This window comes from Cervus canadensis, chromosome 10 (assembly GCF_019320065.1).
Source record: "Cervus canadensis isolate Bull #8, Minnesota chromosome 10, ASM1932006v1, whole genome shotgun sequence".
In the NCBI taxonomy this organism is placed as follows: domain Eukaryota; kingdom Metazoa; phylum Chordata; class Mammalia; order Artiodactyla; family Cervidae; genus Cervus; species Cervus canadensis.
In genome coordinates, this window is record NC_057395.1 from 59250917 (window position 1) to 59276769 (window position 25853).

The 25853-nt window shown below is 52.8% G+C and overlaps 1 protein-coding gene and 1 long non-coding RNA gene across 7 annotated transcripts in view; one reads left to right on the plus strand and one right to left on the minus strand.

The window, feature by feature from the left end:
* LOC122448416 overlaps window positions 1-25853 on the minus strand; it is a 57986-nt gene that overhangs the window by 23893 nt on the left and 8240 nt on the right. The gene's annotated exons all lie outside the window — the stretch shown is intronic.
* Window positions 9756-24624, plus strand: SCRT2 (scratch family transcriptional repressor 2). The gene is made up of 2 exons (XM_043479697.1): window positions 9756-10854; window positions 21924-24624. The coding sequence occupies exons 1-2, from the start codon at window positions 10722-10724 to the stop codon at window positions 22706-22708; spliced, it is 918 nt and encodes a 305-aa protein (XP_043335632.1). The 5' UTR covers window positions 9756-10721; the 3' UTR covers window positions 22709-24624.

The window sequence follows — 25853 nt, forward strand, 5'->3', positions numbered from 1 at the left end:
TGCAGCACGCACACTGGAGTTTCCAGACAATGGCTGCTGAGTCATCAAGGATCCATGGTAGCAAACACGCTTGAAGAATCTCCAAGAGGGTCAGACACCAGGATAAGAGGCTTCTTGTGCCCCCCCCCCCAAAAATAAGAGAAAAAAAAAATAGGTCAAAGGCCTGGCCTGAGGGAGATGTCCCTGCTAAATGGGCCCCAAGGCCAACGCTAGAGGCTGAGTCCCTGACCTTTGTCCCTGGTGCTTTTGGACACTCAGTATAGAGGCTGCCATACTCTAGCCAGTACGTCATGGGCCTAGGGCTGATCATGTGACTGTCCCTGGCTACAGAGGATGTGGGGGAGGCCAGTACCGACCCAGCTAGTAGGAGGAGGGGACTCATCAGATCAGGTAGTTGGAAGGCTCTGGGTGATTGAAACGAAGGTCACCTGTCCACTCCAGTCACCGAGGGTTAGGTTCCTCTGCTGTGCCCGGCTCTGTGCTCAGCGCTTTCCTTGGACTGTCTCTGTTAAGCATCTCCTCTCTCCGCAGTGTGTGATGTGCTTATCAATGCACATTTGACAGGTAAGAAAAGCAAGACCCAGAGAAGTCAAGTCATTTGCCCTGTTCTTTTAACTCGTCCACAGAGGAGGGCCAGCTGAAGCAGAGGGAATCATTATCCACTCTGAAGCCAACCCAGACAGGTGGGTTCTAGGTGCCCCCAGACCTGGGATCTCTAGGATTGTGGACTGCACCTGCTGCAGTCAACACAAGTGTGGATTCCCTGTGTCCCAACCAAGCACCTGCTGCCTTTTGGACTCTATGCAAACATCATCTCTTCAGAGAGGTTCCTTACCCACCCCATCTAAAACAGCCCCATTCTATCTCTGCCTCATGTCACTTGTCTTCCTGACGCTTTAGGAAGCTGGCGTATCTACCTGTTTATTATTATCTGTCAGCACAGGAGGACGGACATGAGAGCAGGTCTTTGTTCTGTCCACTGCTGCATCCTCAGTTCTGAGCGCCGTACCTGGCACAGAGTAGATGCTCAGTAAATATCTGCAGACTTACTAGCTGTGAGCCCTTGGGCAATTTCTTCTCTGTGCCTATGTGGTCCTTTATAACATGAGTGTCATCATACTATCTCCAAAAGCAGTCATGAAAATTCCATGAGTTCATGCTGTATCACAGCCAAGGGAGAAGAGAAGTCGCTCAGTCGTGTCCAACTCTTTGCAACCCCATGGACTGTAGCCCACCAGGCTCCTCTGTCCATGGGATTGTCCGGGCAAGAATACTGGAACGGGTTGCCATTTTCTTCTCCAGGGGATCTTGCTGACCCAGGGATCGCACCCAGGTCTCCTGCATTGCAGGCAGATTCTTTACCATCTGAGACACCAGGGAAGCTCCTGTATCACAGCCACGAAGACCTTTTAATGAGCCCCTACCACGTCCCAGGTCAGTAGGATTTCACTGCAGGGCCTTGACCATAAGAGCCTCAGGAGTCGAGAGGAGATACTCCTTGGGGCTGAAAGGTTTAAGAGGTCAACAGAGAGAGTGGACTCCACATTCAAAATGGCTGATGTTACTGAGTACCAACCGCGTGTGAACGAGCATCCTAAGCATCTCACTGGATTCCCACCTGCTCTGTGAGGGAGGTACCATTAGCATCCTCCTTTCACAGCTGAAGAGAGGGAGGTACAAAGAGGATAGGTAAGTTGCCCAGGGTAGATAACTCATCAGTAAGCAGCAGAGGAGGGATCTGAACCCAGGCCATCCATGCTTTTAACCTCTCTGCTCCCCTGGCCCTCTACAGCCAGAGTGAGAGAGAGGGGAGGCTGTGAAGGTGTGCACTTGGAGCCTGTGGGTGTTCTGACTTCTTAGGAGTCTGTCCACTAGTCTGGGGTCAGGCACAGGTCAATATTGACAGCCCCCTGCCTCCATGCACCTGGGCCACCTCCTGGCTTTCTCCAGAAGCTGATGGATCCCAGCTGGTATATGAGCAGAAGCAGAAGCAGGAGGCAGAGCTAGAGGGTGCAGAGAAGGGTTGATTCCTCTGTGCCAGGAGCCCTGGGAGCCCGGAAATGCCAACTCTGCAGCTTCGGCAGCCGCCTTAGCATCTGCCAGGGATGGTTCTCAGCTCGGCTGATGGGGAAGAGATGGAGGCAGGAGAGGCCACTATGGGGTGAAGGAGCCAGCCTTGATCTGGCAGGCAGCAGCCTGAAAGTCCCAAAGAAGGCACTTGCTTGTTCCATGCCTCAGTTTCCCCAACTGCCAAACAAGGATAGTCAGGGAATGATGCTGATATCCTGAAGGCTGTTCAAGTAGAGCTTCTATTTATCAAGTGTTGATTATGCACCAGGCCTCATAGAGCCCTATTTAGCCTCAGTTTACAAAGTTGACACAGAGGCACATAGAGGCAAAGTGACTTGCCTGAAATTACACAGCCTGAAGAGGCACAGCTGGGATTAACACTTGGCTCAGGGTAACCCAGGCCCAAACTCTGAACTATCTCACTTGCTTCAATGTGAGGCTCTTGTGAGCGGCTGTTTAGCCTCTCCATCCCTGACACATGCTGAGGGCTTGTCCCAAGGCCCCCTGACCTGGCAGGGAGCCCAGTGATCAGATTCTTGCAACCAGCCCTTTCCAGAGGTTTCAGGGAGTTGCTTAAAGGGTGACCTTGCCATGGTTCAGGAACATCTCAAACTTGGGAGGAAAGATACTTTAATGGGGCAAGGTCAAGGACTGTGGTAGTCAGGATAGGGATTCAATTATCCCCCAAAGGAGAGGAAAACCTTGAGGGTTGATGAACTAACCCAAGCTCAGGCCAAAAAGGATCAAGGTGAGTTGGGGGAGATGGATCACAAGGTTTTTCTAGTCAGTTTATTCATTCATTTAAGATACATATTTATTGAGCACTTATTATTTGCCCAGCACTATGTAGGTGATAGGATGTGGCAGTGAATGGAACAGATATGGGCCCCCACCCCCATTAAGGAGCAGTCAGCCCTGGGTAGGTGTGGAAGAGGGAGACTCCCTTTGGCACCTCTGGCCCTGTTAGAAAGAGGGATTGTATATTTAAGATCAGGGTTTGAATCCTGACACCTAGCTGGGTCTCCGTGGGCAAGTCACTTTGCCTCTCTGAGTCTTGGTTTCTTCATCTGGAAAATGGGGATAGCTGTGGGCCCCCACTTCAAAGACTGTTGTGATGATTAAATGAGGTAATCCACAGAAAGGGTTGGATTTGGCTCCTGGCACATAATAAGTGCTCAATAAATGTCAGCTAGTATTATCGCTCCTTCCACTGCATATCATCTCTGTCCTGGGCTAGATCTTAGAGTCAAGCAGGGCAGCAGTAGAGGAGGGGTTAACTAGGCAAAGAGGGAGGGAAAACATGCTCTGGGCAGCAGAAACAGTATCTGCAAAGGCCTTGAGGTGGGAGGCCTTGCAGGAACAGGGTAGAAGCTCCAGGAGCGTGTGGGACCCTGCCACACCCTCAGCTGCACTAGTCAGGCCCTTTCCTGAAGTCTGTTGAGGCTCTGAGCTCCAGAGCCAGTGAGGAATGAGAATGGAAAGGTTCCCAGGAGAGGAGGCGGCAAGGCAGAGTGGTGAGACCACAGGCTCTGGAGCGGGCTGTCTGGACTGGACCCATGGCTCACCACCTACTGGCTGTAACGCCTTGGGCAAGTTACTTAACCTCTCTGGGCTCAGTCTCCTCCCCTGAAAATGGGGCTCACGATACTGACGAGTCAGAAGGCGAGTGTGAGGATTAACTAAGGTGATATTTGTAAAGTGTGCAGATGAGTACCTGGCACATAGCCCAGAGCCGTGTTTATTAAATGAATCAAGAAAAACATGCAGCAGCTGAAGGGAGGTGCCTGCTGCTCTGGACTGCAGTCCCTGAGAGCCTCCCACTGCAGCGCCCTCTCAGTCGGCCACACTGTCTGAGCTGAGGCCACTCTCCTTCCGGGAGGCTGGGCTGATGACTGGGCACAGTGGGGAACCAGGGCCTGGTATTCCACCCAGCATGAGACTCCTCTGCAGGAAGTCTTGGGCCCGGAGCTCCCTGTGGCTCTGGCCAGACTTCCTTCAAGCTGCATCGCTACCTGGGGCTCCTCTTACCCAGTCTCCTTCTCTCCTTTCACAGATGTCAGACTTGCACCCTAGTCTGAAGGCGCACCTCTTTTTCTTGCAGGTGTTACCCCCATAAGTTGCACTTCCATCTTGGTTTTCAAATCTGCTTCTGGGGACCAAATTGACCAGAGAGAGAATATAGCAGTGATCAGATTCCAGAGGCCCCGCCCCCGCAAGGCCTTGGGCCATTGTCTCCGAGTCACGCATACAGAGCTGTGAAGAGTCAGTTTCAGGCTTCTCCTACCCTCTTTCCTTAGGCTCGGAAGAGGGAGGGCCTGGAGAAATACACTGGAGAAACAGCCAGACTAAGGAAGCTTACCAGAGAAAAAGCCCCATCAACATCAAGTGGATGCATTTGTAGCCACTCTCCTCCTTGGAATTCATACAGAATTCCATTATTGGTGCTGGACAGCAGCTCAGGGACCAACTTGTCCCATGCCCATTTGACAGACCAGAAGGCTGGAGCCCAGAGGAGGAACAGAGAGAGAAGAATCAGGCTCCTGACTCCCAGAGCAGTGATCCTTTCTAATACCATGGAGTGAAGCCTGAATATAATGCCTGGTCCCCTCTTTACAGATGTCCAGAGTGAGGTTCAGGCAGCTCTGCCAGCTACCTGGGGTTACACAGCACTGCAAGTCACACCCAGACACTAGTAGCTGCCCTCCTTCATGATGTGCAAGACAGGGTTGAAATCTGAAGGATATCAGAGCAGATGGGTAGGGCAGAAAGGGCAGAGCCTGCAGCCTTCACCAGCTAAACCAGTTATGCCAAGCCTGGGACTCCTGGAGAGGCAGGCAGTAGACCACAGGGATGTTAGACCCTCCCCAGCTCTTCCCCACAATAACCATATGGCCTTGGGCCAGTCATTTCACCCTCATCTGTCAACAGGTCAATAACAGAGCCTTCTCCCATGAGGACATGGTGAGGCTTAGATGAGAAATGATATATAAACAAAAGTACAGTCAACAATCACCAAGTCAAATTATTGTGTGCCAGGCACTGCTCTAAACCCTTTACAGATACATTATCATTTAATCCTCACTGCAACACTAGAGATAGGCTTCCCAGGTGGCTCAGGGGTAAAGAGTCCACCTGCCAATGCAGGAGACACAGAAGATGCAGGTTTGATCCCTGGGAGGAGGAAATGGCAACCCACTCCAGTATTCTTGCCTAGGAAATCTCATGGACAGAGAAGCCTGGTGCACTAAAGTTCATTGGATCACAGAATCGGACATGACTGAGAAATTGAGCATGCATGGACACAACACTGGGGATAATCCCTTTTAAAATCTACATTTCACAGATGAGGAAATGGAGGTACAGAGAAGCAAAGCTGGGAAATGACAGAGCATGGATTAGAACTGAAAACAGGCTGATTCCAAATCCCTCTATAGAAAGCCTCTGGCGAGGCCAGTTTCTGTGAAGGGTAGATATTTAGAACAGTGCCAGGCATGTGAAGCCACTGTTGATATAGTAATAATTATTGCTGTCATTGGAGAAATTTGCCATAGGCAATGCTATCTTCTCAAAAGTCAAAAGAATGAGTTTCCTGACATGTTTTTTGAAATTTTATCATTCCTTCTCTTCAGAAGTAATGGAGAAGTTAGCAAGTGTTCAAGATAAATGTTTCTTGAACTGAAACATTTTATAGTCTTTGGAAAACACAAAAAAGAAGGTGGAGAAACACCCATAGTTCCACCATCCTTCTTTCACTTTTCTGTACATGTTTATCTTTATTTTGGCCCATAGTTGCAAACGTGCTGTAAGGGATTTCAAAATTTTGCATCTTTCATTGAAAGACAAGGTCTTCCTCCATATGATAATTTTTAATGGCTGTAGAATATTCCATCAAGGGAATGTTTTCTTCACAGCTCCTCCCCATTTTTTCCAACTTGAGGGTTTTATTCCAGTCTCTGATGCTGTAGCAAGCATGCCTGGGATTAAAATTCTTTCCTTATTTGATGTGACTTGGAGAAATGAATTCCTAAACATAGCTTTTCTGAAACCAATGAGACAGTATTGGGGGGAAGTTTGGGAGACAGAAGGCTCTCCAAGTCCTAGTGCTGAAACCGTGCCAGAGGTTGTGTATTTCATCCTTGCTTAAGGACACCTGACCCCGTGGGTATTTTTGAACTTCAACTTCTGGGCTGAGGGTTTCTTCCATCTGCTAAAGGTGTCTGCCCGCCCACACCACCTACTAGCCGGAAGTCAAGAGATCTGACCTTCAGATCTGATCTTCAACCCGACAATAGTGAACTATGGACCTTGGATACATCACTTCTGCGGGCCTTTCTCTGTCATTTCAAGGGGGGATTACCTCTCCACCCCGCCCCTGGAGAAGATCTGATGAGGGAGAGTCCAGTCTCAGTCCAGTTCTATGCCTAATTCACTGTGGACCCGCACTGTCCTGGGAAGCTCTCTGGGCTCAGTTTTACCATCTCTTATGTAAAAGCCTGGAATAGTAGGATCGTCAGGCAGGTAGAAGTGAGCTCAAGAGTGCCCACTTGCATTATTTACTCCGCTGTATTAAGCACCACTAAGGGACAGAGATCCCAGTACCCAGTACAAACTCAAGAAGATATGACTACACCACCAATAACTATTAACAACTTCTATGTGAGCAGTGAAACGTTGTTCTCCAAATTTAAAGATCTACCTTTGAAGAGATCCACCTTTTAAGGCTGAATCTCACCCAAGAACCAGAAATCAAATTGCCAACAATTTCTGGATCATAGAGAAAGCAAGGGAATTTTTTTAAAAAATCTACTTCTGTTTCATTAACTATGCTAAAGTCTTCCACTGTGTGGATCACAATAAACTGTAGAAAATTTTTAAAGAGATGGGAATACCAGACAACCTAAGCTGCCTACTGAGAAACCTGTATGCAGGTCAAGAAGCAAAAGTTAGAATCAGACATGGAACAATGGACTGGTTCAAAATTGAGAAAGGAGTTTCTCAAGGCTGTATATTGTCACCCTGCTTATGTAACTTATATGCAGAGTACATCATGTGAAATACCAGGCTGGATGAATAACAAGCTGGAATCAAGATTGCCGGGAGAAATATCAACAACCTCAGATATGCAAATAATACCTCTCTAATGACAGAGAGTGAAGAGGAACTAAAGAGCCTCTTGATGAGGGTGAAACAGGAGAGTGAAAAAACTGGCTTAAAACTCAACATTCAAAAAACTAAGATCATGGCATCTGGTCCCATCACTTCATGACAAATAGAAAGGGAAAAAGTAGAAACCGTGACCATCTTTATTTTCTTGGGTTCCAAAATCACTGTTGATGGTGACTGCAGCCATGAAATTAAAGACGCTTGCTCCTTGGAAGGGAAACTATGACAAACCTAAACAGCCTATTAGAAAGCAGAGACATCACTTTGCCGACAAAGGTCTGTATAGTCAAGGCTATGGTTTTTTCCAGTAGTCATGCATGGATGTCAGAGTTGGACCATAAAGAAGGCTGAGCACCAAAGAATTGCTGTTTTTGAATCATGGTGCTGGAGAAGGCTCTTGAAAGTCCCTTGGACTTCAAACAGATCAAACCAGTCAATCCTAAAGGAAATCAACCCTGAACATTCATTGGAAGGACTGATGCTAAAGCTGAAGCTCCAATGTTTTGGCTATTTGATGCAAAGAGCAGACTCATTGGAAAAGACCCCGATGCTGGGAAAGATTGAGGGCAAAAGGGTAGGGGGGCGACAGAGGATGAGATGGCTGTATAGCATCATCGACCAATGGACATGACTTTGAGCAAACTCTGGGAGATAGTGAAGGATAGGGGAGCCTAGCATGCTGCAGTCCATGGGGTCAAAAAGAGTCAGACATGACTTAGCAACTGAACAACAACTACAACTTACCCCATCATCATTCACTCATGATTTATTGAACACCTTCTGGGTTTGGGCCCTGCCAACTTCCTGACCTCATCTCCTCCCACTCCTTGCTATTCCTGAACTGGCCCAAGCTCATTTTTGCCTCAGGGTCTTTGAACTTGTGAAGCCTCTGCCTGGAGCTCTCTTTCTCTGGCTCCTTCCATGGCTGGCTCCATCTCATCACTCAAGTCTCTGCCTAGATGTCACCTCTTCTAGGAGACCCTTGCTGGCCACCCTGTCTAGGAACCAGCACCCTCCACTGCTCACCCAATTTTATGTCCCTTGAATGTCACCTCCAAGGAGACCAGGGACTAGGACTGTTGAGGTTACCACCTATTATGTAGAACCCCACAAACATGTGTCAGATGAATCTTGGGTGCTCCAGGCACAACTGTACTTACAGAACACACACAGAATGAGCACCTACTATATGTAAGTGCTCATCAGCAGGCTTACATACCTACTATATGCAAGCCCATTTTATAAGATGGGAAACTGAGGCACAGAGAAGCTGAATAACTTGCTTAAGATCTTATGGTTAGTAAGTAGAGGAGCTGGGATATCCTACTGCATGTTGTAAGAGTATGCTGAGCCAAACACAGGACAGAGTCACACAGCTCAGGGGCCAATGGGCAAGCTGGCCTAGTCTACCATGTAGGAAGTCAGGGACACTTCCCAGAAGAAGTGATGCCTCAGCTATGCCAATGCAGGGTTCCTCTGAAAAGAAGAACCAGAGTAGAGGCCAAGGAGAGAGCAGTAAGTCTGCAAGATGAGAAGTCAGCTTGTGTGGCTGGAATAGGGAATACTGAGTGCGTCATGAGCCCGGGGGTGTGGTCACCTCAACTCTCTGTGACTGAGGTTAAAAAAAGTCCCAGAGGGCAAAATGTGGGACAATATCTCTGAGAAGGTGGGTGGGCAGGACCCCCCATATCATTCAGGACCTTGGCAAGATCAGGGGGTCCAAATTTTATTCTAAGATTTCTAAGCAACACCTCACAATTTGCATGAGGTCCCAAAGGACCACTGGAGTCTCTGGACATTTCTGCTGACTCCCTGTGGGACCCTGGGCACCTCTGCAGCCTCTCTTAGTCTTCAAGGGTCTTAGTCTCCCAACTGGTATTAGATGACCCAGTCCCAAAAGCACAACCCCACTCCATCAGTCTAGCATCCCATAAACAGAATGCTGTTAACCAATGAGATCTTGACATTCCTAGAGTCTGATTCCGGGACTCTTGTGCTCTGGCCATCACATACTTGCTAAGGCCGGCCCACCACCATGGCACTTTGCCAAGCAGCCTCTCTGGGCAGGGGGTTGCATTCTCCTGCTCCTTGGTCCTACCCAGATATGGGAGCTCCCCTAGGTTTTGGCTGGATGGGGGGTGGGGTCTGCTGAGATCCTCCTGGAGACAAAGGAGCTGACCTGCAAAGAGTTCCAGCGGGAGCCCCGCTCCCCCTCCCTTCCCCCCTCTCCCTTCCCAGTCCACGTGTCTCTATTGTCTGCTCCCCGCTTCAGGGAAAGACACAGCCTCGGATGTGTCAAAACCACCACCCCCCGGCAGCAGGGAAATTAATTACTGGACGATTTTCACTTCCTCTTGCAGCGCCCGCCTGAGCTAGGCACCGGAACAGGACTGGCTGAGCTAGGCTGGGCATCAGCATGGGGGACTTGCTCCCCTCATCAGTTCTGGAAGAAGAAAGTTGAACCCCAAACCCAACAGGAAGCTTCAGTGGGAGGCCAAGCTGGGGAGGGGGGATGACTTCCCCTAGTTAAAGCTGAGTGTCCAAACGGGCCCCTTCAAAACTAGGGGACGGGGAGGGGGCTGGAGGCAGGCGGGGGTCTGCCGCTGTCGAGCTCACACTCTTCTCTGCATTCCCTTCCTTGTGTCCCCATGTGCCTGAACCCCGCCTGCTCAGACCGTTCTACCTCCTCTCCTCTCTCCTTCTGTCTTGCATTTCTCTTCCCCTTTCTTTGCATCCCTGGGGTGCTTTCTTTTTGTGTATCTGGAGGTCTCTTTTTCTCCCGTGGGTGTGTGTTGTTACTTCTCTTCGTCTCTGCCTTTCTCTCTCTCTCGCTCGCTCTCTCTCTCTCTCTGTGTCGTGTCTTTTTGTCCTTATCTTGGTCTCTGCTCCTATTTCTATCTCTTTCACTGTGTATGTATCTCTCTTTTTCTGTATGTCTCTTTCTGTCTTTCTCTGTGTATCTCATCTCCGCTCTCTCTCTCCCCCTTGTTCCCCCCCCGCCCCCCTTTCTCCGTCTCTCTCTATCTCTGCTTTTCTCGCCCTCACTTTCTCCCCTCCTGCCTGCCCAGGCTCCCTGCGCCTGGCCTGCCCCCACCGCCGCCGGTTCAGGGGAACGTGTGCGGAGCGATTGTCCTGGGGGACATTTGATGGATTAGAGCGCTGAACAGTTCCATTGCTGGGGACCACCTGATCTCCTCCAGCCTGCGTCCCATATAAAGCCGGCAGCCGGAGTGCTGAGCACAGCTCCAGCGATCGCCTGTCTGAGAGCCGCCGCCGCCGCCGCCGCCGCCAAGCCCGAGCGGGAGCCAGAGCTACAGCCGGGGCCGCCGCCACCGGTGCCGGCTCCGCGCTGCCGCCCGCCCGCCCGCCCGCTGGGAGCTGTCCAGTGCTGAAACCCCGCGCAGACAGCCAATCGCGCCCGGCTGGCCTCCTCCCCCCGACCAGGGCCCCTCGCAAGTGCCCCCGCCGAGTCCCACGCCAGTCGCACCATGCCCCGCTCCTTCCTGGTAAAGAAGATCAAAGGCGACGGCTTCCAGTGCAGCGGGGTGCCGGCCCCCACCTATCACCCCTTGGAGACCGCCTACGTACTGCCTGGAGCCCGGGGGCCTTCCGGGGACAACGGTGAGTGGGACCCGGCGCGGGGGAAGAAGAGGGGAGGGGAGTTCGGGCCCTCCCCAACTCGGGCCACGAGGAGGGGTGCGCGCGGCAGGGAACCCCGGGAGGAGATTTCCCTGGCTGTGTGCGCCTCCCGGGCTTCCCGAGGGCCGGGCAGGCGGGGCGAGGGCCAGGTTCGTACAAAGGGGAAGTCGCAGGGTCGGCCCATCCCGCCGCTGAGTGAGCGTCAGCCTGGACTTTGAAAGTTGTGGCCCTAGGTTGGTACTGGAGTGAGGGATGGTGAGAGAGAGTGGTGTCCATTAAGGGTTAGTGCTGGGGGGCTAATGCACACGGCGTTCTAAGGGTCCCCTCCTCCTGGTTGAGGGAAGGAGGCTGGTTGTTCGAGAGTGCTCTCTTGATGGGGAAGGTAAACTGGCCTGGACCACCAGTCCCTGGGGAGAGAGGGCTGGCTCCCTAGGGGTAGCTGGGGGCACGCTCTTTCCCTTCAAGCCTGCTCCCCCTGGTGATGCCAGACAAGTCTTCTCAGCCCCCTCTCTCAGCAACTCTTTTGTTACCCTCAGCCACATGCCTGCCAAAGGCTGGGCCTGTCCTGGGGACTGAGAGGAAGAGGGAATTTCGAGGAGGGGTTCCCCCAAGGTGGCTCTTGGTCTCCTGGGTCGCACCCCCTTCCCCCCCTCCAGCTTCTCACTCCCCTCTAGAGCCAGAACTGCTGTTTCTTGTCAGTCCCCCACCCCCAACACACTCTATTTCTTTTCAGAGCAAGTTCCTATAGTGACAAGGGTTTGGGGGACAAGAGAGGTCGTTCAGGCCCAAAAAGGGGTGATCTCTGGAGGTTGTGGGGAAAAATCAGAGACTGTTTCTGTGGACCCCATCCCCCATCAGGGGGATCACAAAAGGGTTCTCCTCTGATGGTCCCCACCAGGACAGGTGTCTGAAGAGGAGGCATCCCTTTGGCAGTAAGAAATCTGACATCACATGTGGCATCAGCTTTGGGGTGTGCGTGTGTGTTGTATGTGTGTGCGTGCATATGTGTGTAAGTGGGAAGGAAAGAGGAGAGGAGAGAAAAAGGAGAAAAGAAAGGGCTGAAGATGAGGAGGTAGCTGAGATGGCAAAGGCAGGAGGGTGGGAGCTTCTGCCTCAGGGATTTCCAAGCACTTCGCCCACATTCCATCACTCCGCCAAGCCAGGTAGCAAGAGGGCGCTGGGTAAAATGCTCTGTGACCTCATCAAGGTCAAAGAAATTAGGGAGCAAACAGGGATACAGCTCCAGCCCCTCACCCCCTGACCTCCCCCAGATCCCCAAGAGAACCAACCCCCTTTTCTTTGCCCCACGTTTCTTATTCTACTGTCCTCTTCTTGACCCCAGGGGCTCTGGGGGTTGAGGACTGAATCCCAGGGGTATGGCTGGGCTTATCTGAGTGCTGGCAGGACAGAGGGTGGACCTGGGGCCATGCCAGGGCTGGGGACCTCGGTAGAAATGGAAATGCCTGCAAGCCTGAGATGTGGATCCCTTGGAGGACGGACACAAAGCCCTGGGTTCCTGCCCACTGAGGGCCCCTTGGTCCTGTCCCAGGCCAGCTGAGGAAACCCAGAGAAGCCCAGAGAATTTCTCGCACACAGCCAAAACTGCAGACTGTTCCTCGGGAGGGAGGCAGGAATGCCTTGCCTTGAATTCAGTCCAAAAAAGCTTTGAAAGGAGCCTCTGAGCAAATAGTGGGAAGCGAGGTAAGGGCCAAGCCATCAGCAGGGATGTTCTACCAGCTTTAACCCCCTAGAACCACCCTGTCCTTGGCCCTTACCCTAAAGGGCTCCAGACCAGCTCCTTCTGGGGAATTGTGAGGTTGTCCTGACAGTCTGATATCTGGCCTGGAACTCTGGGAGGCCTGGGCTGTAGGTCTCTGACTTGCTATGTGACCTTGGGCAAGTGCCTTTCCTTCTCTGATTCTCCATCTCCTCACAGTGAAAGAATTTGGATGGCATGATCTAAGCATCCTTCCAACTTTGACAAGCTGAGTTTCTGTGAAGGTCAAGTGTGGGGTGGGAGGCATTGGAGATGACGATGAGGGTCTAACAGAATGCAGGGGGCCATTGTCAGGGTTTCTGTAGGGCTCCATTTACCATCCGATGTCTGGCTGAGGGTGGCAGAGTTTCTGAGGCCAAGCACTTTTCTTGGCGTCAGTCTCTGCAGGCAGCCCAGGGCCGAGGACAGGTACTCTGACCTGGCTGCCCTGGCAGCATCTGCAGTAAATGGTTAGTGCCAGAGACCAAGGGGTGACCCTTCAAGCCTGAGTATGGCTGGGAAACACAGAGTCTGCCTTATTCTGTGATGGGGCTGGGTGGGGGGGGGTGCCTCTTCCATCCCTGGGGTGTGGCCAGACTGGGAAATGAAGGCTCCCGCATCCCACGGGTGGGTAGGGGTGCTGGGGGTCCTCGGAGAGCCTGCCGGCATCTAGTGGTCCGTTGTCTCCGCTCTGCCGGAAATAACCTTGCTGAGCGTTTGAGGGAAGTGTGAAAAATTGCTGAGCCGACGTTTTTCTCTCCCAGCGTGTGTAAGTGTGCTGGGTAAACAAGGAGAAAGAGAGGAGGGGGGAGGTGAGGAGAGTGAGGGAGAGGAGGAGGGGGGAAGGAGAAAGGAGGGAGGGAAAGGGGGAGAGCCTGGGGCTGGAGATAGTTCCAGTTATTAGAAAGATCCTCTTACAAGCCATTCCTGCAGCAACAACGGCTGCAGGGTCAGGGAGACCAATGGGAGGGGAATCTGGGATGGGGGTGGTGGGCAGGAAGGGAGCCTGTGAATGTGGAGGTCAGGGGAACCACAGGCTCCTGACTGATGAAGATGCAAGACCCCAAATTAAAGAGTACCCCCAGCCCAGGGAAAGCTTGGGAGTGCTGGAGAATTCCTGGGGGACTCCTCCTCCTACACACACACACACACAGACATACACACACACACACACACACCAGCAGCCTCTGTGGGCCCGGCAGAGGGTGTGGCAGGTACATCTGGGCTCCAGGCTCCCCCTGAATGCACCTAAATAGGGAAGAAGCCCCACAATGGGGCAAGTTCCAGGTTTCTCTGCAGCGCTCCCCAAAGAAGGGAGAGCAGATCTAATTTCACCATCCTCTCCAACGTAATGCCTCTTTTCTCCCCCTCTTGCTTCTCCACTGCTTTCTGCCTCCGTGGAGCCCTCCCTTCCCCTCCTTTCCCCTGGGTGACTCTAAGCACAGATTCAGTCCCTCAGTGAGATGGCAATTCACATCCTCCCAACCCTCTCAGAACCTCATCATCCAACTCCATCAAACTTCCCCCTTCCCAGGCCTGGGCCCCATCCTGGGGAACGCTAGGGACTCATCCATCTGAGAGAAGGAAGCTGCCCACCCAGCTGCACACCAGTGGTCTCCATGGACCCACAGACATCTTCACTGCCCCCGGAGTATCGACCTCTCCACACACCCTAACTCTGAACTCCAGCTGGATGCCAGGTCCTCCATCCTTTTAACCCCCACCACGTCCTGCCCTCATACTCCTTCAGAGTACATCCGACTGAGGCAGATGAGGGATCAATGCCAATCCAATAACGCAGTTGTCTGCCCTCCGCAGCTACATTAAGCCTCCCCAGCAGCTGAGGAAGAGCTCCTACTTCTGCCCATGGGCTTCTCTAGTTGACCACATTATACCAGCACCCGCTTCCGCTCACTCCTTCTGATGGCGCCAAGGAGTCGCCCCAGTCTGGGCCTGGGAATCTGCTCAAAGTCCCCAATTGCCACACGTCTACCCCATACTTTAGAAAGTCTATTTGGGGTGCAGGGATGCAAAAGGGTATCCCCAGTCCCTTGGCAGAGGGAGCTCAGAGAGGGCCGTGGAGGTGTCAAAGGACGCACAGCAGGCCCGCCTGAGTGTTCTTTAACCACCTCTGCCCCTGGCATCTTGGTCTTGGTCCAGGTCCAAGGTCAAGCTTAGAGACATGGCAGAGGTTCAGGTTCAAAGTCCATGTCCAACCTTCATTCTAGGACAAGGTCTGAAGTCTAGTTCCAAGGTCAATGTCCCAGGTTACAGGCTCACTTCAAAATTCAAAACAAATCCATGTCCAAGTTCAAGTTTCAATCCATGTTCAAGTCAACATTCATGCTCCAGGATCCAGATCCAATTTCTAGTCCAAGGTCATGTCCAGGTCCATTCTCAAGGCTGGCCAGTTCAAGTCTTAGAGCCAGCTTCCTCTGAAGCTCTGAACTAATCTTCCCCTACCCGAACCTTAGTTTCCCTCTTACAAAAAAAAGCAGTCGAACTTGATCTCTTTCAGCTCTGGCCTTCCAGGGACCCAAAATTCTATTTTCTAAAAAATCTGTCAGCAGGAATATGCAATAAAAGGGATGGGATACTGAATATGGGATACTGAATCTGGGGTCCATGCCCCCCTTAAGCCTGGGGTCACAAGGGGGACATGAAGGAACCAGGCTGAATGTCCACTCTTCAGACAGTCTCAAATTTTGGCTCCTGATAGAGGTCAGGAGAGTATATCAAGTCCCTACGGCAGCATAGCAATTTATACATCCCAAACACACACGCATACACACACAGAGTGGGCTCAGGGCAGCAAGCGCAGAGTGCAGGCGAAGGTCAGCTTCAGCCTCCAGAGCGAAGCTGAGGTTGGAGAGGTGGCTTGCCTGAGATGACAAGGGCATAAGCGGTGCACTGCATCACCCCTCCCAGGTGGGTGCTCCATACACGTTCCCGGGACCCCTCAGCCAAGAGGTGCTCTCGGGGGCGGCGGGGGGGCGGGTGCGCTGTGAGATGCTGCTGGGAGAGATGAGGCCCCGGAACTCTTGGCTTTCTTCCAGCTGTGGTCTCCCCTGGGATGGAGTAGCTGCCGCCAGCCTTTGGCTAAGAAGGGAGGTTGGCATGGGCCCTCTGCCTCTTCTGGGGCACAGAGAGGGTAGGGCAGGGAGCAGGGGGCCCAGAGAGACAATGTACATTATACAAGACACCAGGCCTCCAGAAGGAGGCCCAGAAAGGGCCCCAGAGATGCCTGGGAGGGCGCGGGAGGCTGCTCCACCCAACAGTGCTGGGCAACTCCAGACCCTCAGCCACCAGGCCTATTTCCACAACCCCTTGAAAAATCTTCCCTATTGATTCCTGCAGAGCTGTGGACCTCCCTGTGGGCCACAGGAATTGGGTCACAGTCAGGAGAAACCAGAATATGGGGGATTTCAGGAGGCGGGGAGAGTGGGGAGAGGCTCTGGAGTGCTCTCAACACTGCCTGGGTTTGAGTCAGTGGGCACGAGCCCCACACCCTACAGCCCTGGACATGTTGGGCCAGACCCCACTCTGTCCCCCACTCATCTGGACTCAGGGGCCCCCTCCCCAGTGGGCAGGTGTACCAGCTGCCAGGCCCTTGGAGGAGGTGGGTGTCATTTCTGGTCCAGTGCCCGGGGAACTGCGAACAAAGATGCTATAATAAGGGGAGGGGGAGGCACCAGCCCCTTTGCCCAGCTCTGTGAGCAGACAGGAGAAACTATTTTTATCCCGCTTTGCTGCTGACAGACCTGGCTTTCTGCTCAGCTGGCTGGAGCTGATTCTCAAGGCCCGAGGCCCTGGCACAGCAAGACGCAGCTCTAAATATATTCATGCGGCAGCCCCTCCAGACCCCCACCTAGCAGGGCCCAGCCCTCCTCGGGAAAGTGGGCTACCTGGGAAGCTGGCCCATCACTAGGCCCTCTCTTCTTCTACCCAACTAGAGACAGGGAAGTGGGATTTGGGCTGGAGGTTCCCTGGAGGAGGTCTGGGACACTGGGAACCTGAGGGAGACTGGGAAAAACAGCACTGGCCCGGGAGACAGAGGGCCAGCCTAGCTCTGGTGGGAACTCGCTTTGTGACCTGGCAAAGGCCCCTCTCTGGGCCTCAGCTTCCATAGAGGTAGGGTACTGGAGCAAGTGGCCGCTACGTTCCCTTAGACACGAGCTAACGAACGTAAAATACTGAGCAGGGTGCCTGGTACACAGTAAGGGCTCAAGCAGGGTTAGTCATTACTTTTATTAATTATTTACAAAGGTTTACAAAGGTTTACAAAATTCTGCATTTTGTAGAAGAATAGCTTCGCCCCACCCCCAATACGCCGTCATTACACCAGACACGGGCCAACGAGGTGGTGAAGAAACTCACCACCCCTGCCTCCCACCAACTGAAAATCTTCCCTCCCTCAACAGGTCTCCATGCCTGCTCAGGGGTTTGGGGGGAGAAAACACAAATTCTGGAGGATTTCAAGCCTTACTCCTCCTCCAGTGACCTTGAGCAACTCCTCTGCCCTCTCCAGGCCTCCGGGCTTAGTGCAGTGCCTGGCACAGGGGGTGGGCACAACAGCAGCTGGAAGCAGCAGTGCTTCTCAGAGGTTCCCCCACCCTCATCCCAGGGGGTCAGACAATTGGAAGAGACAATGTGAAATGCCCAGCACCAGATTACTCATAAAATTCCCTTGCAAAAATTTTTTAAAATGTATTCTGGACCTTCAGTCTAAAGTATCAAAACTCTTGAGCAGGGAAAATCAAAAGTCATTCTCGGGTGATGTACATGACATCTCCGCTTCTCCTAAGTGTTTCTGAGCCTTCCTTATAGCCCCATGCGACTGGAGGGGCTCTGTTCTGTCCCTCAAATGGGGCACTGGAGCCCAGAGAGGCTTTGTGACTTACCCATGGTCACACAGATGGAATATGAGTAAAAGAGTCAGTCGTGTCTCCCTGGGTCCCTGGCCCTCCCTGCCTCTATCTGTTTCCAAACAAGAGAGGCCTATCTCACCCTGTCGGCAGGGAGACAGGTAACTCATCCTTCTATGATCACCTGTAGGACAGAGGGAGGCATCTAAAACCTGTGTAAGTTCCATGCACTGAGTCAGAAAAGCACTGCCTCTAATAGTGTCCTAAAGGATTCTGCAGGGTTGAGGTCCAGAGAGGTGAGGTGGTTTGCCCAAGGTAACACAGCAGCCTGAGATGACCCACGTGTGTCCCCTTCACTCTTTAGCAGATTAGAGGGTACCACTAGAAAATGTAGGATAATAATGACAATTAAATAACAGCTTGAGAGTCTACTGTGTGCCAGGCATTGTACTAAGCATTGTACACCATTAATTCAGTCAGTCCTTTTATAAGTTCCTTTATCCAGATGCAGCACAAAAAGGTTTAATAACTTGCCCAGAGTCAGATGGGCTTCCCTGTTGGCTCAGCTGGTAAAGAATCCGCCTGCAATGCGGGAGACCTGGGTTTGATCCCTGGGTTGGGAAGATCCCCTGGAGAAGGGAACAGCTACCCACTCCAGTATTCTGGCCTGGAGAATTCCATGGACTGTATAGTCCATGGGGTCACAAAGAGTCGGACATGACTGAGCAAATTTCACTTTCACTTTCAAGGTCACATAGCTAGGGAGAGGTCTGTGAGTCTGAGAATGAGATGGAGCTGATAGGGATTGGGGGATAGGGGACAGGACAATTGGCATCATTGAGGGGTCCGTTCGGCCACGATGCAACAAGGGTCTTTCGAGCATTTCACTCAACCTTCTACAGGTAAAGACAGAGTCCAGAGAGGTTAGGCAACCTGATCATGATCACAAAGCAAGTTAGAACCACCTCCACCAAGACGACCACATAAACTCTCATGCAACCCTCAACTCCCACCCCACAACTCATGCCAAACTCCGCAGCTGCTAGCCACCATGTCTGGCCCCACAATTCCTGACCGGAAGGCAATTCCGCATCTGTCCCTAAGCAGAGGCTCAGCCTTTGAGGTGCCAGTATTTCTATATAGAGATCCCCAGCAACAGGAGGGAGTGCTGCAGTACTAAAATTCACCACCGGAGGGCACCACAGAAAGAGTCCCGCTAGGGCAAGGACTACCCAGACCATTGAGCTGCTACCAATTTTCTGGATCACCAGTTTTCTCATCAGAGCGTGAGCCAGAACCTACACATCTTGGGTGAGGAAACAGTGGCCCAGGTTGGAGGTGCAAGATGTGTCTGTGCAGATGCCAAGAAAACTGTGGGTTTCCAGCACAGAAACCCACCTGGGGAGATTGTTATTGTTCAGAGTAACAGCCAACATGTATCACGCCAGGCACTGGGTTGGAATCCTGGCTCTAAGTTACTAGCTGCACAACCCTGGGCATGTTGCTTAACAACTACTTCATGCCTCAGTTTCCTCATCTGTAAGATGGTACCAACCTCAGAGCCATGAGGGTGGGATGCATTCGTGTGTAAAACCTTTAAACAGTATCAGACACAAAAGTGCTCTGGGAATGTTGGTTTTTATTTGTTCACTTTTCACTTATTGTTTGTTTATTCATGGACTCTGTACTACAAACTGTGTGAGTTAGGTGCTTTTATTTTCCCCTATTTCACAGCTGGGGAAACAGAGGCATAGAGGGGTCAAACACTTTGTCTAAGATCACACAGCCAGGAATAGTAAAGTTGGAACTCAATCCTGGTAGTCTGGTACCAAAATTGTGCTCTTAACCAATATGCCATCATTCCTTAATAATAGCACATCCAAGGTCACATGATCAGTGACCCCCTCCAAATGGATTCTATACTATCCCCATACCCAGAGAACAGAGCAGAGACACAAGAAGACGTACAACTTGCTGTAGGTCACCCAGCTAGAATCAGTGTCAGGAAATCAAGTTGTCCCAAGATCTGGTAGACAGAATGGTCCTGGCAGACCCTGCTCCACTAGGGATTGAGGCTGGCCTGGCAAATCTTCATCACCCATTCACCACCCATCTCACAAATACTTATCAAGTGCTCACTAGCTGGGGCTCTGCCAGTAGATGAACAACCCAGCCATGCCCCCTCCTCCCAGCGTGTGGAAGAGGAGCAGTGCAGTGGGTTCCAACTCTTGTCCCACCCTGAGCAAGTACCACCACCACTCTGCATCTCAGTTTCCTTATCTGTAACACAAGTACTTTTGTGGTGATTCAGCAAGGTGACGGGAGTGAAGCAGTTAGCACAGAGCCTGGTACTTAGTATCTTCTTCAGTTGCTCAGTCGTGTCCGACTCTTTGATACCCCATGGACTGTAGCCCACCAGGCTCCTCTGTCCATGGATTTCCCAGGCTAGAATGCTGGAGTGGGTTGCCATGTACTTAGTAAGTGCTCAGTAAATATCAGCTAGTATTATCATTACCATCAATAATCACAATGGGAAGAAACACAGAAGAAAGAGGGTATCTAGGCATGCCTAACAGGTATTTGACTCAGTCTGAAACAACACTCCTTGAAAGTTTTGGGGGCTTTAGTACCAGGCCTGATTCCTGGAGTGGGAGGAAGGGGAACCTCCAGATGAAAGGCAGACAGCAGGGGAGAATGGGGTGCTGAGAGGCTGCAAACCCGCCCCATTATAAAACTGCCACCACCACTGCCCTCTCTGCATCTGACCAGTGCCCTCCCTACTGAGTCTCCCACCTCCACAACCCCCAGTCATTGTGTGTAGAGGTCCCTGCTGGGCAGCTGAAGGGACAGGGTTAAAAAATAAAGGTACACTTTCTGGGCCGGGGTGCCTTCTGCACAGACTTCACCCTGTGACCATCCCAAAGGCCAGAAGAGAGGCAAAAGCACAAAGGCTGAAGCAGGCAGGTTGTTTCAAGGGATGAATGTTCTGAAACCATTTCCCTGCTTACAAAGCCCTCTTCCACCTGCTCATTTGAATCAAGGATGCTGGGGGTGGTGGAGGGTCATATTTCCTGCTTTGCTACTCCGGGTAAAGAAGCCTAACCCCCACTGTTTTTTGCAATCAAAGGACAAGGGAAATAATTGGTATTTCAGGGCCAGTTTCGTAAGTTTGTGTAATATCTGCCAGAAACTCTCCTGGGAGCCCAGGTCCCAGGGCCCTCAGGGAGGGTGCTGGGACCAGGCAAGGCCCAGGGAAGCTGAGTCAAATCAGGGTGGTCCCTGCCCTTGGAAAGCCCCTGTAGAATGCCCTGGGAGAGTGCCAGCCCACCCACCCAACAGTCACTAGACCCTGAAATGGACAGGATTTCTGATCCAACTCTAGAGAGGAAGGAGGGGCTCAGAAGGGGGATGAATCTCACAAGGGGACTCCAGAAGGCTTCCAGTGGAGCAGGGAGCAAAACGGGCTTGGGAGCAAGTTACAAGGACATGCCCTTCTTGGAGCATTTATTACATGCCACATACTTGACCTCTTTTAAATCCCCCAGCAACCCTGGGAGGTGGGTTTAACAGGACTGTGATTCGTTCATGCAATGTCTATTCTTTGTACACCTCCTTTGAGCCAGGCACGTGCTGGGCACACAGATTTCACCCTGAGAAGCTCACTGTCTGGTGGGGGGCGAGGGGCAGACAATTAAATAATCTTCAGTGAAGTCGCTTTTTCAAGCAAGTAAAAAAGCATAATTGTAAGAGCTAACATTTATACAGCAATTACTGTGTGCTCTTTCTTTACTTCCTTATATGTAAAATGGGAGTTAAAACAGGATCTACTCCATAGGGTCAGTGATGACTAAATGAGTTAACCAGAGTAAAGCATGGAGGCGGAGCTTGGTGCACAGGAACAATTAATGCACGGCTCTTTTCGTCACTTTACTCAGTCCTTCCAAAGTCCCTGGGAAGGAGTGTCCGATCATAAGCTCCATTTTGCAAATGAGGAAGCTAAGATTCAGATAAGTCAAAGGACTCGAATGACAGAATGCTGCTGGAATAAAGAAAGCCTGGGTTTTGGCATCAGGCTGCCAAGGTTTGGATCCCGGCTCCACCAAATACTTGTGGGCTTAGACTATATACCTCAGTTTCTCTCTCTGTCCAGACTATACAACAATACCTTCCCTGCGTGTCCTTGAGCACTTAAGAAGATAGTCAACACCAAGTCAGTAGAATTCAACCCCACCGTGCTCCACAAGGATGGAGGTGGGTGATTTTTATTGCGGCCCACGGAGTTAGGATCTGAACCCGGGCATCCTGACCCCAGAAGCACAGAAGCAGGATGGCGACTGCTGCTATACAAGCGAACTTCAGTTCCCAAAGAGAGGCCACGGGGTCGCCTCCTGGGCGCTTCACCTTCCCCGCCCTTGTCTCATCCCCTCCAGGTTACGCCCCGCACTGCCTGCCCCCCAGCAGCTACGATGCGGACCAGAAGCCAGGCCTGGAGCTGGCGCCGGCCGAGCCCGCGTACCCGCCGGCGGCCCCGGAAGAGTACAGCGACCCCGAGAGCCCTCAGTCCAGCCTGTCGGCGCGCTACTTCCGCGGGGAGGCGGCCGTGACCGACAGCTATTCCATGGACGCCTTCTTCATCTCGGACGGGCGCTCGCGGCGGCGGCGCAGCGGGGACGCGGGCGGCGCGGGGGACGCCGGGAACGGCGCGGGGCGCGCGGGGCGCGCGGGGACGCCGGCTGGCGGCGGGCACCGGCACGCGTGCGCCGAGTGCGGCAAGACGTACGCCACGTCGTCGAACCTGAGCCGCCACAAGCAGACGCACCGCAGCCTGGACAGCCAGCTGGCGCGCAAGTGCCCGACGTGCGGCAAGGCGTACGTGTCCATGCCCGCGCTGGCCATGCATGTGCTCACGCACAACCTGCGCCACAAGTGCGGCGTGTGCGGCAAGGCCTTCTCGCGGCCCTGGCTGCTGCAGGGCCACATGCGCTCGCACACCGGCGAGAAGCCCTTCGGCTGCGCGCACTGCGGCAAGGCCTTCGCCGACCGCTCCAACCTGCGCGCGCACATGCAGACGCACTCGGCCTTCAAGCACTACCGCTGCCGCCAGTGCGACAAGAGCTTCGCGCTCAAGTCCTACCTCCACAAGCACTGCGAGGCCGCCTGCGTCAAGGGGGCCGAGCCACCCCCGCCGCCGCCGCCCGCCGGCCCCACCAGCTGAGCCGCCCACCGCGCCCCCGGGTCCCCCAGCTGCATCCCCCTGCCCACGGCCCTCGTGGGGACCCTACTCCCAGACCGGAACTTCTCTCTCCGACCCCCAAACCCAAAACTCGCTTCCGCCACTGTCTTCCCCAAGTACATCCCGACCCGCGTCGTCCTTACCGGCTACCAAGATTCGGACCTTGACCCGCTGTCCGTGCCCTCAAGGCTCCCAACTCAGGCACCAGGTCCGCACCTTTGCCGGGCCCCCTAGCCGGAATTTTCTCCTGTCCAGACCCTGCAGCTCTCCCCTTCTAACTTGCAGACCTTTACTCTCCCTTCCCAACTGCGTTTCAGGCCGGTTCTCTACTGGAGCCCCCGACTCTTAAGGCTTAAATCTTCCGTTGACTCTCATGCCTGCCATGGATTTCCCATCCACACCAGGACGCAGGCCTTAGGAATCTAATTCAGTCTGTCCCAGATCCCCCTGCCCTTACCTTGGCCTTAGTCTAGCCATTCACACACCACCTTCCTCATCCTCTGGGGGACCTTCTCACTCATTACCACCCCCTACTCTCTCCAGACCCCTCATCCCACTAGCAGCTCTCAACCCTCTGAGTTCACCTGACCTGGGGCAGACATGAGGGTCAGTTCAGGGCTCGGCCCCCTAATGTAGCCCCTCTCGCACCCTGGGATAGCCCCTCCTTGGGCTTCCAGCCTCTCTAGCAGATTCTCTGAGCACTTTCCCTTCCCACAGGACTACAGGTACCCTCTTTATCTGTTGGGGGAGGTCTGGGGCACCTCACAAATGCCCTTCTCCCCATCCGACTGGGCCTCTCCAGTGTATTTATTTGTGTATTTATTTATTTATTTATTATTCTAATTAATCTTTTGCCCTCACCCAGTAATGGTCTGGCTTCCCCAGCTGGACTGGGAGGTCAGGGAGCCAGTCAAGGAGAGGGACAGCAAAGGCCATAGAAGGCTGTCCCCCCACCCAACACACCCCATTTCGGGGAGTGGGGAGAAGCCCTACCCTCATCAGAGCCTGAACTTGCTGGGGAAGGGGGCGTGAGAACGGGAGGGATAGCCTGCTGATCCTCAACTGGGGGGAGGTCAGTCTTGGGGCAGGTCCCCGCCCTCCTGAGCCTTCTATTCCCACTGCAGGGAGACCGGAAAGAGGAGCCTCCCCGATATGTTTCCTATTCATTCCTCTTCTTGAGGAACCCCAAGTTCCAGGGACCGACTGAGCCCCGGACCCGCTGGGGCTTCCGGCCCGCTCGCTCCGCTCCCCGGGAGGAGCGCTCCCTCCCGCCAAGTCTATGCAACTCTCCCGGGCAGAGGGGCCGGGGCTCCCAGCAGCCCCCCCGTTGGCCGCCACTACCTCCCCCGCCACGCTTTTGCATGCCCGGGCGAGGACCGAAGCACACACCTCCATGCTCGCGGGCCCTTGTCCCCTCTGCTTTAAGCACACGCCTCTGCCCCATCTCTAGGCGCCCAGCTCGGGGGCAGGAGTCCCAGAATCTCTGACCCTCCCCCCTCTTCCCTAAGCCGCAAATGAGGGTGGAGCCTGGACCTCCATCCCCCCATCCCCCGGAGCAGGGGCACTTCTCTAGGGCTTCTCAGCTCCAGGCCCACCTGGGAAGGGATGCGGCAGGGATGAGGGGAGGGAGAGGGGATGCAGAAGCAGTTATGGAGGGTGTTGATCCTGTAAATAGGAACTTCCGACAGCAATAATTTTCCATGCATGCTAAGCCTTTTGGCCATATTTTGTATGAGCGCTTGGCGCTCTCCCTTCTCCTCCCCCATCTCCCACCCCAGACTCCCATCCCTTCCTCACCTTCAGCAGTATTACTTGTAAGGCAATTCAGGGATATTAAAGGGACTTTGGCCACTCATCAGTGCCTCTAGACCTTGTGATGGGGACAAGTGGGGGTGGGGGGACATCTAAGAGGCAACCAGATTTTTTTTCCACTCAATCCCTCCCCACCCCCCACCAGCCTGACCAGCCTGTAGGTGTCACCAGCAGTCACACAGCTCAAGGAGTCCCTTGACATCCACAAGTTACCAGGCATCCTCAGTCCTAAATGGTCCTCATATACTGGGATTGCAAACTGAAAGGGTTCAAGATCCAGATTAATAACATAAGTGAATGAGGCAAGCTGCCCTAAGACATTAGGGGATGGTGGCACCTGAAAACAGCATGTCTCACCTTAATTGCAATTCAAATTAACTGCACCTCTCAAACAAATACAACTGTGGGCCAGATTTGTCCCTTGACAGCCAGTTTACAATTCCTATATTCTTCCCCACTTCACCCTTCTCTCTGGGCCGGGGGCGGGGGAGGGGGGGTGTGTTCTGGCCAGTCCTATTGGTCATACAAGTGGCAAATGCAGGCATGCAAAAAGGTTGACTTTGGCTCAGCAACATTGTCCCAAAACTAGCAGCTACCCCTAGAGCCTGTGAGCTACCTGTCACCAAAAGTGTTCAGTAAGCTGTTGGGGCACCAGTCCATCCTCCTTGCCAGCTGGCTTGGTGAGCTTTCAAAATGCAAATCTCTCCTTGCCTTACTAAACAACTTCACTGGGGACCACTAACATTGTGCCATTTAACTCCAGCCCCCCAGCACAGACTCACAGGGTGGGGGTGTGCTCTGAGGGCACAATGCCAGGCTGGGGGTTTGGGAGTATAGGCTGGAACTCCATCTCTCTTTGAGCCACCTTTCAATTTTCTTCTTTTTATAGAAGGGCACTCAAATTTTATACCCTTACCCTGGTGCCTGTCCACCTTTCCTTTCATACACCTCTGGACAGGCTGACTGCATCCTGAGCTAAGTTCTAGGTGTCTCCAACAATGACAGCAGTATGGAAATCCCCCACAAAGTTTCCAAAGGGAGTCTGAGGGGCCCGGGCATTTGACACCTTCCCTGGCCATCCACACTGCTCCTGATTGGTTATTGCATCAGTTATATTTGTTTCAGGTCCAGGGAACAGAACCCACTCTAGATAGCATTTTATATTAATAAACATCTAATGTGTCATCTTGTGACCTTAAAGGGAACCAGCCTTAGCATGAAGCCCACAGCCTGGATAGCAGAGCAGAGATGGGAAAGCCCATATCCCCATTACCTGCAGCCCAGAGCACCTCAATTAGCATATGTCCAGTCTGCT

What these genes read in the sequence shown, in the direction of transcription:
- SCRT2 (XM_043479697.1), top strand. Translation starts at nt 10,722, where the DNA reads ATGCCCCGCTCCTTCCTGGTAAAGAAGATCAAAGGCGACGGCTTCCAG. An exon ending in GGGGCCTTCCGGGGACAACG is followed by an intron (nt 10,855 to 21,923) that starts GTGAGTGGGACC and finishes CATCCCCTCCAG; the next exon opens with GTTACGCCCCGCACTGCCTG.